The sequence below is a fragment of the Pelobates fuscus genome, chromosome 1, assembly GCF_036172605.1.
Source record: "Pelobates fuscus isolate aPelFus1 chromosome 1, aPelFus1.pri, whole genome shotgun sequence".
Taxonomy (NCBI): domain Eukaryota; kingdom Metazoa; phylum Chordata; class Amphibia; order Anura; family Pelobatidae; genus Pelobates; species Pelobates fuscus.
In genome coordinates, this window is record NC_086317.1 from 196,182,178 (window position 1) to 196,199,710 (window position 17,533).

Consider the following 17,533-nt stretch of genomic DNA (forward strand, 5'->3'; position numbering starts at 1 on the left):
TTATAGGAGCCCTGAATAATTATTACTTAATACTGATCCAAAAGAAGGCCAAAAAAAAAAGTTTGAAGCGCTTTACAATTTTGCAAAAAACTGTTACCCACATATTAAAATTTGCTTCCCTGTATATTATGTTTTTGCACGTTTTCATCCAGTTGCTGTTTAAACATCTATACAGAATCTGATAAAACTAGCTCTTTAGGCAGATAATTGCACATCCTTATTGTGCTTAATGTAACAAACCCTTTCTTTGCCTTAGACTTAATCTCATTTCTTCCAGTTGAAATGCACGACCTTGTGTCCTATGCATAGGAATAGATTTCCAGACACTGGTTTGTATTGGCCCCGAACATATTTGTATAATGCCATCATATCATCTGTAGTGCTATTTTAACAAATTACCATTTGTAATCTTTCTTCATAACTAAAGAAAAATGAAAAATAATCTCTTACCTATTACCTCTCCAATCATGAAAAGCAGACATATAACAGATGCCACATAGAGCTTCCTGCGAGCCCTCTCCTTTTCTGTGCTGTGCCAGTTCTCCTGTAAACGGTTAGAGTGGCAATGACGGTTGACCTGGTGAGCAAGTTCAATGCCATTCAAATCTGACATGTATGCCAGCATCTGGCAGTGAAATTCCTTCCCCGAAATTCCAGAGTAGGTACTGATTAAAATGAAATGGATGGGGTTAAAAGCATGAAAAAAGGTTACAATGCTTTTGTTTATCTATGTTTTAAATGCTTTTTCTTTCAGCCATACATATACACTTCTTGCACAGAGAAATTAATGTATTAATGAATATCTATTTGAAATAAATGCACAACTCTGATAAACTTAAAATGTTTTCAAACTTTAGATTCTGCCCCCCCCAAAAAAAACAAAAACTAAAAAAACTAGCATTTGAGTTTAACCCCTTAACACCGCAGCCAAATGTACAAGTTGTGAACAGAACAAAACGTAAACAAAACCTGGCATTTACGCAATATGTCTGTCCAACCGTAATTCACCTCTTTCATATTAAATGCACCCCCCCTTATTATATATCATTTTATTCAGGGGAAACAGGGCTTTCATTTAACATCAAATATTTAGGTATTGAACATAATTTAATATAAAAAAATTATAAAAAAATGGGAGAAAAAAAGAATTTTTTAATTTTTTTTGTTCTATGTGACATTTTAACTGTGGATGTCAAAATACTGTTTGCTTTTACTGCAATACAATACACATATTTGTATTCAGCGATGTCTCACGTGTAAAACAGTACCCCCTATGTACAGGTTTTATGGTGTTTTGGGAAGTTACAGGGTCAAATATAGCACGTTACATTTGAAATTGAAATTCGCCAGATTGGTTACGTTGCCTTTGAGACTGTATAGTAGCCCAGGAATTAAATTTACACCCATAATGGCATACCATTTGCAATAGTAGACAACCCAAGGTATTGCAAATGGGGTATGTCCAGTCTTTTTTAGTAGCCATTTGGTCACAAACACTGGCCAAAGTTAGCGTTAGTATTTGTTTGTGTGTGAAAAATGCAAAAAACGCCAATTTTGGCCAGTGTTTGTGACTAAGTGGCTACTAAAAAAGTCTGGACAAACCCCATTTGCAATACCTTGGGTTGTCTACTATTGCAAATGGTATGCCATCATAGGGGTAATTTTCATTCTTGGGCTACCATAGGGTCACAAAGGCAACATAAGCAATCTGGCGAATTTTAATGTGAAAAAAATGAAACACAAGCCTTATATTTGACGCTGTAACTTTTGAAAACACCATAAAACCTGTACATGTGGGGTACTGTTGTACTCGGGAGACTTCGCTCAACACAAATATTTGTATTTCAAAACAGTAAAAAGTATTGCAGCAATAATATCGTCCGTGTAAGTGCTGTTTGTGCGTGAAAAATGCAGAAAACGTCACTTTTACTGGCGATATCATCGTTGTAATACATATTACTGTTTTGAAACACTAATATCTGTGTTTAGCAAAGTCTCCCGAGTAAAACAGTACCCCCCATGTACAGGTTTTATGGTGTCTTGGAAAGTTATAGGGTTAAATATAGTGCTAGCAAATTAAATTCCCTATACTTTCGGCATGGGTTGTCAGGCAGGTCCCGCTAATTGTAATTAATTAGGATACCTAATTATGTAAAATTATTACATAAATATATGTGTAGAATTAATATATGTATATATATACATATGTGTATATATACGTATATATATATATATATATAATTTTTTTTTAATATTTTTATTTATATATAGGTATATATATAGTGATATATACGTATATATTTATGTATATAGATATATATATATTATGATATATATATTATTTTGTTCTACGTGTATTTTGATATAAATATATATATTAATACCACAATACAGTTAGAACGAAATAACACATCTATATATTTTTTAATTATTTATTTTTAAATATTTTTTTAATTTTATTTTTTTACGTATTTACATATATTTTTTTATATTATATATAAATATATATATAACAATAATTATATATATATTTAATCAGTATCAGTCTACGTGTAATTTGATATTAATATATATATATATATATATATTTATTAATATTTAAATACACGTCGTGTATGTGTAAATGTGTGTGTGTGTGTGTGTGTGTGTGTGTGTGTGTATGTGTATATATATATATATATACTTAGATCATATATATATATATATATATATATATATATATATATAATATATATGATCTAAGTATATTTTATTTGTAACTGTAATTTTTTACATTTATTTTTTGAACTAATATTTTTTTTTTTTACAGGACAGGGGGCAGAGACAGTGTCAGCCAGTGATGTCACATCACTGGCTGACACAGGATCAGTGATCACAGTGACTGCCTGTCACTGTGATCACCTCCTGCAGATTGGGTAATTGACCACAGGGGGGAGTGCCTGGGTGGTACAAGCACTCCCCCCTTCCAATCTGCAGGGGGATCACTGTGCCAGTTACATGTGTCAGCCAATAGGCTGACACATGTAACACTGATCGCAGTGACAGGCTGTCACTGCGATCAGAGAGCTCTGAGATCGCAGTGACAGCCTGTCACTGCGATCTCAGACTTCGCAGATCGCGGTCACTGACCCCAGGGGGACTGCCTGGGGGGCCAGGTAAGTCCCCCGACCGCGATCTGCAGAAGGGGAACGCCGCCGGCCGCATGTGTCAGCCGATTTGAAATCGGCTGACACATGCTTAATACTGGTCGCAGTGACAGCCTGTCACTGCGATCAGAGACTGCAGATCGCGGTCACCGGCCACAGGGGGGGTTGCCTGGGGGGCCAGGCATCCCCCCCGACCGCGATCTGCAGCGGGCGATTAGCGCCGGCCACGTGGGCGGCCATTATGGCGAGGACGTAATATTACGCCCGCCGGCGTTTAGAGCCGGTTCCTGCAGGACGTAATATTACGTCCTCCGGACTTAAGGGGTTAAATATCACCATTTTAATAAACAATGGTCGCCTAGTATGAAAAGCTGCACATGCAGATCATTGGCATGTCACTGGGTTTCATTACCCAACCTAGAACTGGATGGGCTGGCAAAGGCCCATTATGTGCAAATTTCCATGGCAACTGATGGGCTCTAGTGGTTATGATGCTTTGAGTATTCCTTTAAACGCCTTAGTGACCTGACTTTTTCCCATTTTCTTACCGTTAAGGACCAGGGCTGTTTTTACATTTCTGTGGTGTTTGTGTTTAGCTGTAATTTTCCTCTTACTCAGTTACTGTGCCCACACATATTATATTAGATTATATACCATTTTTTCCTTGCCATTAAATGATCTTTCTAAAGATACCATTATTTTCATCATATTGATATAGATGCAATAAAGTAAATTCTTTCACATATCATAATTTACTATAAAAAAAAATATATATATATATATATATATATATATATATATATATATTTTATATTTCTATAATATATATTATGCCGAAAACAAAAAATAAAACACTTTTTCTAACTTTGACCCCCAAAATATGTTATGCATCTACAACCGCCAAAAAACACCTGTGCTAAATGGTTTATAAATTTTGTCCTGAGTTTAAAAATACCCAATGCTAACATGTTCTGCTTTTTTTTTTTTGCAAGTTATAGGGCAATAAGTACAAGTAGCACTTTGCTATTTTCAACCCATTTTTTTTCAAAATTAACCAACACTGATCGATCAGGATTCCCTGAATAACCCTTCACATGTATATAATTTTTTTTAGAAGAAGACGACAACCTAAGGTATTAAACTTGGGGTATTTTGACTTTTTTCATGCAACCATTTTACCACAAATATATGTCAAATTTAAAAAAAAATTAAATACGAATTGGTGATTTTTTTTGACACACATAGCAGTTCCACAGGAACGGTGCAGTCCTAGAGAAGTCTTGCATGCGAGCATCAGAAATTGAAGTACGAACAGTTGACAGACGCAGGTCTTCGGCAGATTGTAGGGGCCTAGACGGAACATACTTGTGTATTAGGGAGAATAGATAGGTGGGAGTAGCATTATGTCAATATTTGAAAGCAAATGGCGGACAGGAAGATGAGCCTCGACGCTGCATTATAGACTGCAATGGGGCAAGTAAGGAGCACATAAGACCACTGAGAAGCGGATTGCAGTAGTCAAGGCGAGAGGATAATTGCATGGACCAGCACATTAGCCGCATCTGGCGTTAAATAGGGGCGGATGCGCGCCTTGTTTTTGAGATGGAAGAGCAAGAATTTGGCGATCAACTGGACATGAGGGGTGAAGGAGAGGTCGGAGTCAAAGAGAAGACTTAAGCAGCGAGTCTGTGTGGTGGAGCTGATGGTAGCACCATTAACGTGGAGGGAGACAAACAGGGGTAGCAACACTTAAGGTTGGAAAGACCAGAAGTTCTGTTTTGGAGAAGTGGAGTTTAAGGAAGCGGGCAGCCATCCAGTTAGAAATAGCAGAGAGGCATTAAGATACACTAGTAAATATGGTCAGAGAGTGATCAGGGGAGGACAGATAGATTTGCGTGTCATCCGCATAGAAGTGATATTGGAAGCCAAAGGAGCTAAAGAGTTTACCAAGGGAGGCAGTATAGATGGAGAACAGTAGGGCACCAAGGACTGAACCTTGGGGGACACCAACAGAGAAGGGTTGGGGAGGGAAGAGGCAGAGCCAGAGAAAGAAACAATAAAAGAGCGCTGGGTGAGGTAGGAGGAGCACCAGGAGAGAGCAATATCTCGTAGACCGAGATTATGGAGGATGAGAAGAAGCGGTTGATGATCAACAGTATCGAAAGCAGCGGAAAGGTCAAGGAGAATTAGGATCATGTAGTGACCATGAGATTTTGCAGCGAGTAGATAGTTTGATACTTTGGTCAGAGCAGTTTCCACAGAGAAAAAAGACTGAAGTGGGTCAAGCAGAGAATTGGACTCGAGGAAGTCTGTCAATCTCACATACACAATTCTTTCAAGGATCTTTGAGGCAAAAGGCAGTAGCGAGATAGGGCAGTAGTTGAACGGGGATTTAGGGTCAAGGTTGGGCTTTGAAAGGTAATGGAAATATGCCAGAGGAGAGTGAGAGAGTGAGAATTTTAATTAGAGACAAAGCAAGAGAAGGAGACAGATTATGGATGAGATTCGAGGGAATAGGATTAAGGGAGCAGGTGGCGGGACAGGAGGACCTAAGCAGATTAGAAACCTCTTTTGATGTAGCGGATGCGAATGAACATAGAACAGCAGAGGGAGTGAGGTTGTGGGAAGTATTGTAAGTGGAAGGAGAGAGATGAGAGATCTCTTCCTGGATTGTAGAGAGGTCAGTGAAGTGAGTTGCAAAGTTTGTGGCGGTTGAGTAACTCATGTTGCTTTAACCCCTGTACCACAACTCAACTTTTAATTCTGTCGTCTGCCTCAGAAATGCTTTAGACTTGAGAAAGGGAGGTTCTCCCGAAACTCTGTTAGTCAAATAAAAAAGGTATTACAAGATACAAATAGGTTATCTGTTTTTTTATACACACACACAAAAAAAAATTATTTGCAAATAGTATGCTATCATGAGGGTAATTCTCATTCCTGGGCTACCATACGGTCTTAAAGGCAACATTACCAGTCTGGCAAATTTCAATGTGAAAAAAACCTGAAATGCAAGCCTTATATTTAACTCTAACTTTCCAAAACACCATAAAACCTGTACATGGGGAGTACTGTTCTACTCGAGAGACATCACTGAACACAAATATTAGTGTTTCAAACAGTAAACATATTAGAACAATAATATTGTCAGTGTGTAAATTGTGTTTGAAAAATGCAAAGAACTTCACTTTCACTGACAATATCATCATTGCAATACAAATTACCATTTTGAAACACTAAGATCTGTGCTCAGCGAAGTCTCCTGAGTAAAACAGTATGCACCATGTAAAGGAGTCTTATGAGGTCTTCGAAAGTTACAGGGTTAAAATATAATCTTTGCGTATTCAATTTTCTGGACTTTGTCCGAGTTGTCAAATTTTAATTAATAAAGTCATATAATTATGTTAAAAGATGATATACATATACACATAGAATTTTAATATATATATATATATATATATATATATATATATATATATATATATATATACACACATATACATACACACACACACACACGTATTTAAATTCTACATTTATACTTATGTAATTATATATATTTGCAATTATTTGTATTTAATTTATATATAGATATATATAGAATGTCATTCTAAGTCCATTTTATTTCATATATACACTGAACAAAATTATAAACGCCACACTTTTTTATTTTTGCCCCCATTTTCATGAGCTGAACTCAAGACTTTTTCTATGTACACAAAAGGCCTATTTCTCTCAAGTATTGTTCACAAATGGGTCTAAATCTGTGTTAGTGAGCACTTCTCCATTGCCGAGATAATCCATCCACCTCAACGATTGTTGCAACAGCTGTCTGGGTGGCTGGTCTCAGACGATCTTGGAAGTGAAGATGCTGGATGTGGAGGTCCTGGGCTGGTGTGGTTACACGTGGTATGCGTTTGTGAGGCCGGTTGGATGTACTGCCAAATTCTCTGAAACGCCTTTGGAGTCAGCTTAAAGGTAGAGAAATTAACATTCAATTCACGGGCAACAGCTCTGGTGGACATTCCTGCAGTCAGCATGCTAATTGCACGCTCCCTCAAAACTTGCGACATCTGTGGCATTGTGCTGTGTGCTAAAACTGCACATTTTAGAGTGGCCTTTTATTGTGGCCAGCCTAACGCACACCTTTGCAATAATCATGTTGTCTAATCAGCATCCTGATATGCCACATCTGTAAGGTGGATGGATTATCTCAGCAAAGTAGAAGTGCTCACTAACACAGATTTAAGCAGATTTGTGAACGATATTTGAGAGAAATAGGCCTTTTGTGTACATAGAAAAAAAAGTCTTAGATCTTTGAGTTCAGCTGATGAAAAATGGGGGCAAAAACAAAAAAGTGTGGTGTTTATAATAGTTTTCAGTGTATGTATATTATCAAAATACAGTTAGAATGAAATTACATATGTAGAATTTTTTATTTATATGTATATAGATTTATAAAAATCATCTATATAAAAAGGTATTACAGATACAAATTCTATGTTTTTAAAAAAAAAAATTATTATATATATATATATATATATATATATATACATATACATATACATATACATATACATATACATATACATATACATATACACCGTATATACTCGAGTATAAGCCGAGTTTTTCAGCCCATTTTTTGGGCTGAAAAACCCCAACTCGGCTTATACTCGAGTCAGAGTCTGTATTATGGCAATTTGCATTGCCATAACACAGACTGGGGGGAGAGGGGGGCTGGCAGAGCTGTACTTACCTGTTCTGCAGCTCCTGTCAGCTCTCTCCTCCTCCGCGCCGTCCGTTCAGCACCTCGGTCAGCTCCCAGTGTAAATCTCGCGAGAGCCGCGGCTCTCGCGAGACTTACACTGTGAGCTGACAGAGGGAGCTGCACGGACGGCGCAGAGGAGGAGAGAGCTGACAGGAGCTGCAGAACAGGTAAGTACAGCTCTGCCAGCCCCCCTCTCCCCCCACTGAACTGCCACTGGACCACCAGGGAAGGAGAGCCCCCCTCCCTGCCATATATCAAGCAGGGAGGGGGGACGAAAAAAAAAAAAGAAATAAAATAATAAAAAAAATAATAATAATAAAAAAAAAGGGGTATAAGGACCACTATGGGAGGGGGGGGTATAAGGACCACTATGGGAGGGGGGGGGGTATAAGGACCACTATGGGAGGGGGGGGTGGGTTAAGGACCACTATGGGAGGGGGGGGTGGGTTAAGGACCACTATGGGAGGGAGGGGGTGGGTTAAGGACCACTATGGGAGGGAGGGGGTATAAGGACCACTATGGGAGGGAGGGGGGGGGTAAGGACCACTATGGGAGGGAGGGGGGGGGTAAGGACCACTATGGGAGGGAGGGGGGGGATAAGGACCACTATGGGAGGGAGGGGGGGTATAAGGACCACTATGGGATGGAGGGGGGTATAAGGACCACTATGGGAGGGAGGGGGGGTATAAGGACCACTATGGGAGGGAGGGGGGGTATAAGGACCACTATGGGAGGGAGGGGGTATAAGGACCACTATGGGAGGGAGGGGGGGATAAGGACCACTATGGGAGGGAGGGGGGGGGGGTATAAGGACCACTATTGGAGGGAGGGGGGTATAAGGACCACTATGGGAGGGGGTGGGATAAGGACCACTATGGGAGGGAGGGGGGTATAAGGACCATTATGGGAGGGAGGGGGGTATAAGGACCATTATGGGAGGGAGGGGGGGGGTATATGGACCACTATGGGAGGGAGGGGGGGGGTATATGGACCACTATGGGAGGGAGGGGGGGGGTATATGGACCACTATGGGAGGGATGGGGGGGGATAAGGAACACTATGGGAGGGAGAAGGGGGATAAGGACCACTATGAGAGGGAGGGGGTGGGATAAGGACCACTATGGGAGGGGAGGGGGAAGTAAGGACCACTAGGGGAGGGGAGGGTAAGGACCACTGGGGGAGGGGTGAGTCAGGACCACTGGGGGGGGGAGTGAAGGAACACGGGGGTGGGGAGGTAAGGACCACTGAGGGAGGAGGAGGGGAAGTCAGGACATATGGGGGGGGAGGGGGCGGCAAAAAATTTTTTGCCTACGGCGGCAAATATCCTTGCACCGGCCCTGCACACACTGCATTCACACACTGCATTCATGCACACACACACTGCACTCATACACACACACACATACGCACACACTGCATTCATTATACACACACACTGTAAATATTCAATTAATAAATTTTTTTTAGGATCTCATTTTATTTAGAAATTTACCAGTAGCTGCTGCATTTCCCACCCTAGTCTTATACTCGAGTCAATAAGTTTTCCCAGTTTTTTGGGATAAAATTAGGGGCCTCGGCTTATACTCGAGTATATACGGTATATATATATATATATATATATATATATATATATATATATGCGCAACTTCTTTCCAAGTGTATTTTAATACTAATATATTAAATTATATTAATATTAAAATACACTAACGTATGACATTTATGTGGCGGCCACCCGGATAGGGACAAGGGTCTAACTGCCAAGGATGTCCTTTTTCCCCCTCTCTGGAACTTTGCTGCGAAGACTTCAGTGATTACAGCTGCTGAGTGATTGTAGCAAAGACATTAGCCGAGACTTAATGCTGGGAGTGAACTAGTTTAAATGGGACATGGTGCACGCAACTTATACACAGAACCCCAGCAAGGGGTCTCCATACAGTTCAACACAAGCTCCTCCCCGGCATCCCGGTGTCTGGGAGATAATTGAGTTCAAGAGTGGCAAGTAGTTGAAGAATTGAGTTCAAGGCCGGCCACACAGAAAACACCCCAAAACACATGCAGTTTTTCCAGGAACCCCCACAAGTTCTATGTTCCCGGATAGCCCAGATCCGAGCACCCAAGTTGTCCTGTTCGGTAGAACGGGAACACCATCCGGGTAAAGTTCTGACCGATCAGCCAAGAGGTTGTGTCCAGTCTCTGTTCGGATGTTCCTGCATTCGTACAAATAAGTGTTCGGTTCTGGTTCCAAAAAGCGAATGTTCCTTAAGTTTGTGCAAACAATTTGCCTGAAGAGCACTCTTCTTTGCCTCTGGAAAAGAAGCAGGTGATTATACAAGTTCAGCGGTGTTCGCGAGTTAGTCTGTCCGATTTTAGTCCAATACAGTGCTGTATTCCTAGCACTACCGATCCCTCTGCCTCCCATCACCCTCACATGCCCCCTGGTAAATAAAGGGTTAAAAACTCTATTTACTTACCTTATTGAAGCTCCGCCCCTTCCTCTGCCCCGCGACAAGCGGGGTCTAATTGCCGCGCGAGCATTAGATGGAGGTCCTCATGCAGAGCGTTATCAGAGGGATAACTTCACTGGCCACTCCTCAGATAGCTGTTAGAGATCCTTCCTGGGTCATGGCTGCCTAAAATGCATCCAAACATTCAGTGTCTCCTCCCTCTGCATCCAGATTCAATTAATCTCTATGAGGAGATGCTGATTGTCCAGAGCTGTGTTTGAATTGTGCTGGCTCTGCCCCTGATCTGCCTCCTTGTCAGTCTCAGCCAATCCTATGGAGAAGCACTGTGACTGGATCAGGCCACCACTTCTGATGAGGTCAGCAGACAGCTTGTTTTTCTGAGGCAAACCGTATGCAGAGCTACAGCTTCAGGCTTAATAAACAAGTAAGATTTTGCTAAATTTATGGAGGCATGAGGGGCTCAGGGGGGCTACATCGTGGTTTTAACATTATAGGGTCAGGAATACATGTTTGTGTTCCTGACCCTATAGTGTTCCTTTAACCGCAACTAAATTGGTGATCGGCTGGGTGGTCAGCGTTTATATTGCCGAACAAGTGGCGGCGGCCATCTTTAGCCGCAAACGCATAGAGCGGTGTTTGGTCGTCGAGTGCATTGTACTCAAATCAGACACTCGACGGCACGAATACTGCTAGAACTTTCTTTAAAGTTCGGTAAAACGTGTGGGAATTGAAAGGCGTTCGGTGGGAGCAAGCTCCCGAATAAGGGACATAGACGGAGCGTACCCACGAATGCTACGTTCGGTACTTTTGCTATATTTTGTACTCACGCTAGAGACTGACCTCACAGCCTGATTTTATGGAACTCTTTTGTGTGCGGTCAGTCAAATTATGACTTCCATGGAAATCCAGAACCCATCTGGGTGATTTTTGGATATGTTGGTCCCCCAGATCGGGGCTATCAGGGGATGTGACTTTTGTGGGGTTGCCTTGTGTTTTGGGGGTACTTTCATGATGTTGTTGAAATTTATGTTTTCTGTGCCTGGAGATAATGGAGTTTAGTACAGTTCCTTACTTAAGTATCTCTCGGGCACAGGGGAGGAATTATTCTGGACCTGAGAGCCAATGTAATTACAGTGTGTAATTGGTCACAGTCCCCTCTCAGATCCAGTGGGGAATGCCCCTGGAAAATGTTATGGAAAGCCCCTTGCATGGGGACTTGCATATAAGGCCAGTTGCTGCCATTAAACAGTACCTCTTCACCCTATATATAGAGCCTCGTCTCATGTGTGGAGGGGAAAGCTTTATTCACTCTGGGGATTGCTATATTCCTTATACTTCCTTAGTTTATAAATCACTAGCTCTTTTAAGAGCTATCTTCTCTGGAGTCTACCCACTGGAAGCTGGATCCTGGTCTTGGGTCAAGGGTGGGTGGAGGACAGCAAGACCCCAAACAAGCTGAAACGCTGGCTGTGAGCACTACGGTGGTTTTGGTGTCTGGTGGAGTTCTTGGAAGTACTCGGGAATAGTAGGAAACATCGACTGGCGGAGGCACCCAGTCGGGGTGCCAGGCAGTCGGCCACATGAGTATGTGTGAGTGAGTATGTATGAGTATATATATATATATATATATATATATATATATATATATATATATATATATATATATATATCAGGTTGTGCTTCTGTGTCAGTGTGTGCACACAAACACACACACACACACACACACACATCTGTGCGTCAGGACATGTTCACCTGTGTGTCATGGTGTGTGCATGTATCAATGTTTGTGTGTGTCAGGGTGCGTGTGTATGTGTCGGTGTCTTTATGAATTTGTGTGTATGTTTATATGTATGTACATACATCCAAGCAGTCATACACCAGCACAACATACAAACACATTCCTGCAATCTAACACAAATATTACATACAAACACACCAATGCATTCAAACTCCAAAAGGTTATACAAACACAAATACTTCACACAAATGTACACCCATTAAATTCAAACACACCCCTGCAATCAAACTCAAACATTACATACAAACACACCCCTATATCAAAACACAAACTATATATAAGTACCTCTTCAAACAGAAACATTATATATTACACTATAGCACCAGTAAATGCTGCAGCGCTGTACAGATATACAACCTAGAAATTTTGACTTATTAAGGGCGCTTTTAAGATAAAAAGTTTGGGAACCACTGTGATAGAACAATGAGTGTGGGCGTGGTTGTGGTGAAAGGGGGCAGGGGAGGTCACATTTTATCCTTGGATCAAGGCAGCGCAACATCTTGGGCCGGATCTGGATATGGCACTTACCTGGCTCCCACACTGCTTTCAGACTCCATGTGTAGGAGAAAAGAGATGCCAATGTAGGCTGAAAGCATCATTTGAACACTCAATTTGAGATCATTTAAACACATAAAGGGACAATCCAGATCCCTAAAGCACTTTGGCTTGATGAAAAGCTTTGTGTGCTCCCCTCCTCCCCCATTTTGCAAAAAGTGTAGATTTAAATAGAAATTGACAATTTTAAAATGGTTACACCTCCTTCGCTTTCAAGCAGAGAAGAGGTCCTTTAACTTCCTGGTTTAGTTAGCTCAGTGGAGCTAAACTCACGAGGCAGTAGTTGCTCAGAGCACTAGCCTTGCAAAGACTTCTCATTGAGCTGCATTGGGACATCTGTGATTGCACATCCACAGAACGTCTGGACATGGTTAGAAGGAGAGGGTGTGCAAAGACTGCAAACAAGAGATTTTAGATTTACCAGCAATAAAAAAAAGAAATGCATAATTAAAAGTTTTCATGTAGGGTATATCTATTAACCCCTTAAGGACTGAGCCCAATGTACACGTTGTGAACAAAACAAAACGTAAACAAAACCTGGCATTTGCGCTATAGGTCTGTCCAACCGTAATTCACCTCTTTCATATTAAATGCACTCCCCCCATATTATATATCATTTTATTCAGGGGAAACAGGGCTTTTATTTAATATCAAATTTACCTATGAAACATAATTAAATATGAAAAAAATGGGAGAAAATAAGAAATGTTATTTTTTTAGTTCTACATGACATTTTAACTGTTAATGTCATAATACTGTTTGCTTTTACTGCAATAAAATACACATTTGTATTCGGCAAAGTCTCACGTGTAAAACAGTACCCCCCTATGTACAGGTTTTATGGTGTTTTGGGAAGTTACAGGGTCAAATATACCACATTACATTTGAAATTGAAATTCGCCAGATTGGTTACGTTGCCTTTCAGACTGTATAGTAGCCCAGGAATGAAATTTACACCCATAATGGCATAACATTTGCAATAGTAGACAACCCAAGGTATTGCAAATGGGGTATGTCCAGTCTTTTTTAGTAGCCATTTGGTCACAAACACTGGCCAAAGTTAGCGTTAGTATTTGTTTGTGTGTGAAAAATGCAAAAAACACCAATTTTGGCCAGTGTTTGTGACTAAGTGGCTACTAAAAAAGACTGGACATACCCCATTTGCAATACCTTGGGTTGTCTACTATTGCAAATAGTATGCCATCATAGGGGTAATTTTCATTCTTGGGCTACCATAGGGTCTCAAAGGCAACGTAACCAATCTGGCGAATTTTAATGTGAAAAAAATGAAACACAAGCCTTATATTTGTAACTTTTGAAAACACCATAAAACCTGTACATGAGGGGTACTGTTGTACTCGGGAGCCTTCGCCGAACACAAATATTTGTGTTTCAAAACAGTAAAAAGTATCACAGCAATAATATCGTCCGTGTAGGTGCTGTTTGTGCGTGAAAAATGCAAAAAACGTCACTTTTACTGGCGATATCATCGTTGTAATACATTTTACTGTTTTGAAACACTAATATTTGTGTTCAGCAAAGTCTCCCGAGTAGAACAGTACCCCCCATGTACAGGTTTTATGGTGTCTTGGAAAGTTATAGGGTTAAATATAGTGCTAGCAAATTAAATTCCCTTTACTTTCGGCATGGAATGTCAGGCAGGTCCCGCTAATTGTAATTAATTAAGATAACTAATTATGTAAAAATATTACATAAATATATGTGTAGAATATATATATATATATATATATATTACACAAACCAGTGCACTCGCTTATTAACTAAACAGTGATTACAAATCCTAAATAGTACCATTTAAAAACACCTCACCTAGGTAAAAAATAATGGGGGTTTGGTTACATTATATGATCATACATTGCATAAGCCTGCCAACTGCATCAAAGTACCCCATTCTTGGCAGGTCCTATTCTAGCAGCCTAATGCTTGCTCTTATGAGATTAATCCACTTACTTGGGAAATACAGTTAGAACGAAATAACACATCTATATATTTTTAAATTATTTATTTGTAATTATTTTTTTAATCTTATTTTTTAACGTATTTACATATTTTTTTATATTATATATAAATATATATAACAAAAATTATATATATATATATATATATATATAAATAATCAGTATCAGTCTACATGTAATTTGATTATATATATATATATATATATATATATATATATATATATATATATATATATATATATATATTATCTAAGTATATTTTATTTTTTTTACACTTATTTTAATTTTATTTTCAGCCAGCAGGGGGACTAACTGTCTTTACAGTTAGTCCCCCTGCTGGCAATACCTCAGCCAGCTAACCCGGCCATGTGATTGTGAGGTCCTCGCAAGGACCTCACTCTCACATGGCCGGGGGGCCCCCAGGAGGACGGACGTGCCGCGGGGGCTCCCTGGGAGTCCCCCCAACCGCGATCGCCAGTGACCGGGTAAGTAAAAAAAAAAAAAACGGAGGGTGTACCATTACGCCCGACGGCGTTTAGAGACGCTTAAAATAGGGTGTAATAGTACGCCCTCCGGTCTTAAAGGGTTAAACTGTGAGTTTTTATATTTAGTTTGTATTTGGACAGTGGAGTGTGCCTTTAATAAATGGCTTAAATGAGTTCCTCTCACGAACAGAAGCAGCATGGGCATCTGGTACGACCAATACTAGTGTCAAACCACTTTAAAACAGTAAAATTACCATATGACAGCACCAGGGAACATCTGGAATTATAATCACGAAAAAAGGCTGTAGTAGATATCATGCTTGCCTTTTGGATCAACAGCAAAAAACAGGTGTGAGGAAGGCTGAACTTGATGGACGCAAGTCTCTTTTCAGCTATCTAACTATGTAACTATGTAACTATGCTTGTATGTTCCTGTAAACGAACACGCCAGGCACCATAAAAACTTAATCTGAACAAAGTTGTTATGGTGCAAGGCGCCAATTCACACTAACCTCAAGGGGTTAAACTGTTCTCAAAACAGTTTAACCACAGAGTTGCCTTCAGGGCTTATATCAACTCTTAAATTTTAGTTTAACCCCTTAATGACACAACTTCTGGAATAAAAGGGAATCATGACGGAATATATCCGTCGTCTGTCCTTAAGGGGTTAAGAAAGCGGAGTATCTTTTTGGAGTGATGATTGGTTGAGAGCTGTCAGCTAACTTTCTTAGCCAATCAGTGATTGCAGGGTTAATCCAACCTCTAGTGGCTGTCTTCCTGGCAGCTGCCAGAGGCGCTTCCGCAACGCTGGATGCGAAATTTGCATCCAGCGTGCAGAACGTCCATAAGAAAGCATTGAGAAATGTTTTCCTATGGATTGTTTAAATGCGCGTACAGCTCTTGCCGCGCATGCGCATTCCGCTCCACTCGGGAGCTGACGTAGGCGGCGGAGGAGGAGAGGTCACCAGCGCCGAGGGAGCCCGGCGCTGGATTAATGGAAGCAACTGAAGGGGTTTTAACCCTTTCAGTGTCATGGGAGGGGGGTCCTAAGGATGCCAACGAGTTTGTTTTCCTGACACTATAGTGATCCTTCAATTTAGATAAAGTTGATATGGGGTCTAAACTGCCCCTTTAATGCCCTGCCCAAAACTCATTGGCTTTTATAATTCAGTGTAACTACCTGTGGAAAATCGTAAGGAAGGAAATATGCATATTTAGAACATGTGATGTAGGTAAATTAGCACAGCGACTGTATTCAGGACTACAAGATTAAAAAGTGTAGAAGATATAAATGAAAATTGGGTAATCCTGCATAAAACTATTTAATGTAACAGTCCTGCATAGATATTGTTGCCCTAATGATCTGTGACACATATTTGTAAAGGAGGTTTTTATTTTTGCATTAGAGTAATTTTCCTGACGCATAAAAACAAGTCATTGTGTTATTTTGCTCCTCTAATGAAAAATACATGTTCGTGGTGCATATTAATACTAATATTAAAATGGCAAGAACTTTCTGGAAATTGTTCCAGTAATCGGTCATGAAGAGGCACCGAATGGCTTGTTTCTAGGTGAGATGGAGTGGTTTAAAATAAAAATAAAAAAAACAGTTTAGGCAAAATAATGTAAACACTCTAAAAGTTTTAAGATTCATGGTATATGTTGCAATTTAAGCAAAACTCAGGTAACTTGCAGACTGTTTAAGCGCTCACCTTTTTTCTCCATTCAAAAGCTGCAGCTTCTCTCCGTCCATATCTGTAGTTCTGTTTCGAACGTCAGCGTTTAAACATTATATCTTTGGCTATATAAAATAAACCGCCTGCCTTCCCGCCTCTTGTCTCCTTATATGAATAACCTATTCGGTCGGTTTGAGCCTCTTTATTATCTCTTATGGGTCCGTGTGAATTTAGCGCCGGGTGCAAAGAGCCGACTGCAAAACAAATCCCAAAATTCCACGCCGCACCTCCCCCAGTACTTTACCGTCCGACCCTTGTGGCTCACACCCTCCCTGGGACTGAGTGCATAGCTAGTAGTCCAAATGTATCCGCTGGAGACAGAACCACGTGCGGGCCTATTACTTTTTTTATTGTCATAGCTGGAAATCCCATGGACGTATCAAACTTTCCAAAATCCTTACAAGTTTTTCTCATGTAAAAATATGCAAATAATGTTAATCTACTTCCCTACATACCACTAAATAATCATTTTGTCAAAATATTGTTTTGGTCACTATTTAATGTCTGTAACCAGTCACAGTTTTACATCTCAGTAGCCTGCAGGTAAATAGTTTTAGAATATTTTAACACAGTATCGTTTATGTGTCATTGTTTGTATGCA

At 40.2% G+C, this 17,533-nt stretch overlaps 1 protein-coding gene across 1 annotated transcript in view; it reads right to left on the reverse strand.

Moving 5' to 3' along the window:
- Positions 1-17,131, reverse strand: part of SLC30A2 (solute carrier family 30 member 2) — a 28,257-nt gene extending 11,126 nt beyond the window's left edge. Inside the window, exons 1-2 of the mRNA XM_063453226.1 lie at positions 16,909-17,131; positions 451-665 (exon numbers count right to left, since the gene is read on the reverse strand). Of these exons, the coding sequence (XP_063309296.1) occupies positions 451-665; positions 16,909-16,949 (256 nt within the window). The 5' untranslated portion in view covers positions 16,950-17,131. The remainder of the gene's footprint in view (positions 1-450; positions 666-16,908) is intronic.
- Positions 17,132-17,533: the final 402 nt, after the last annotated feature.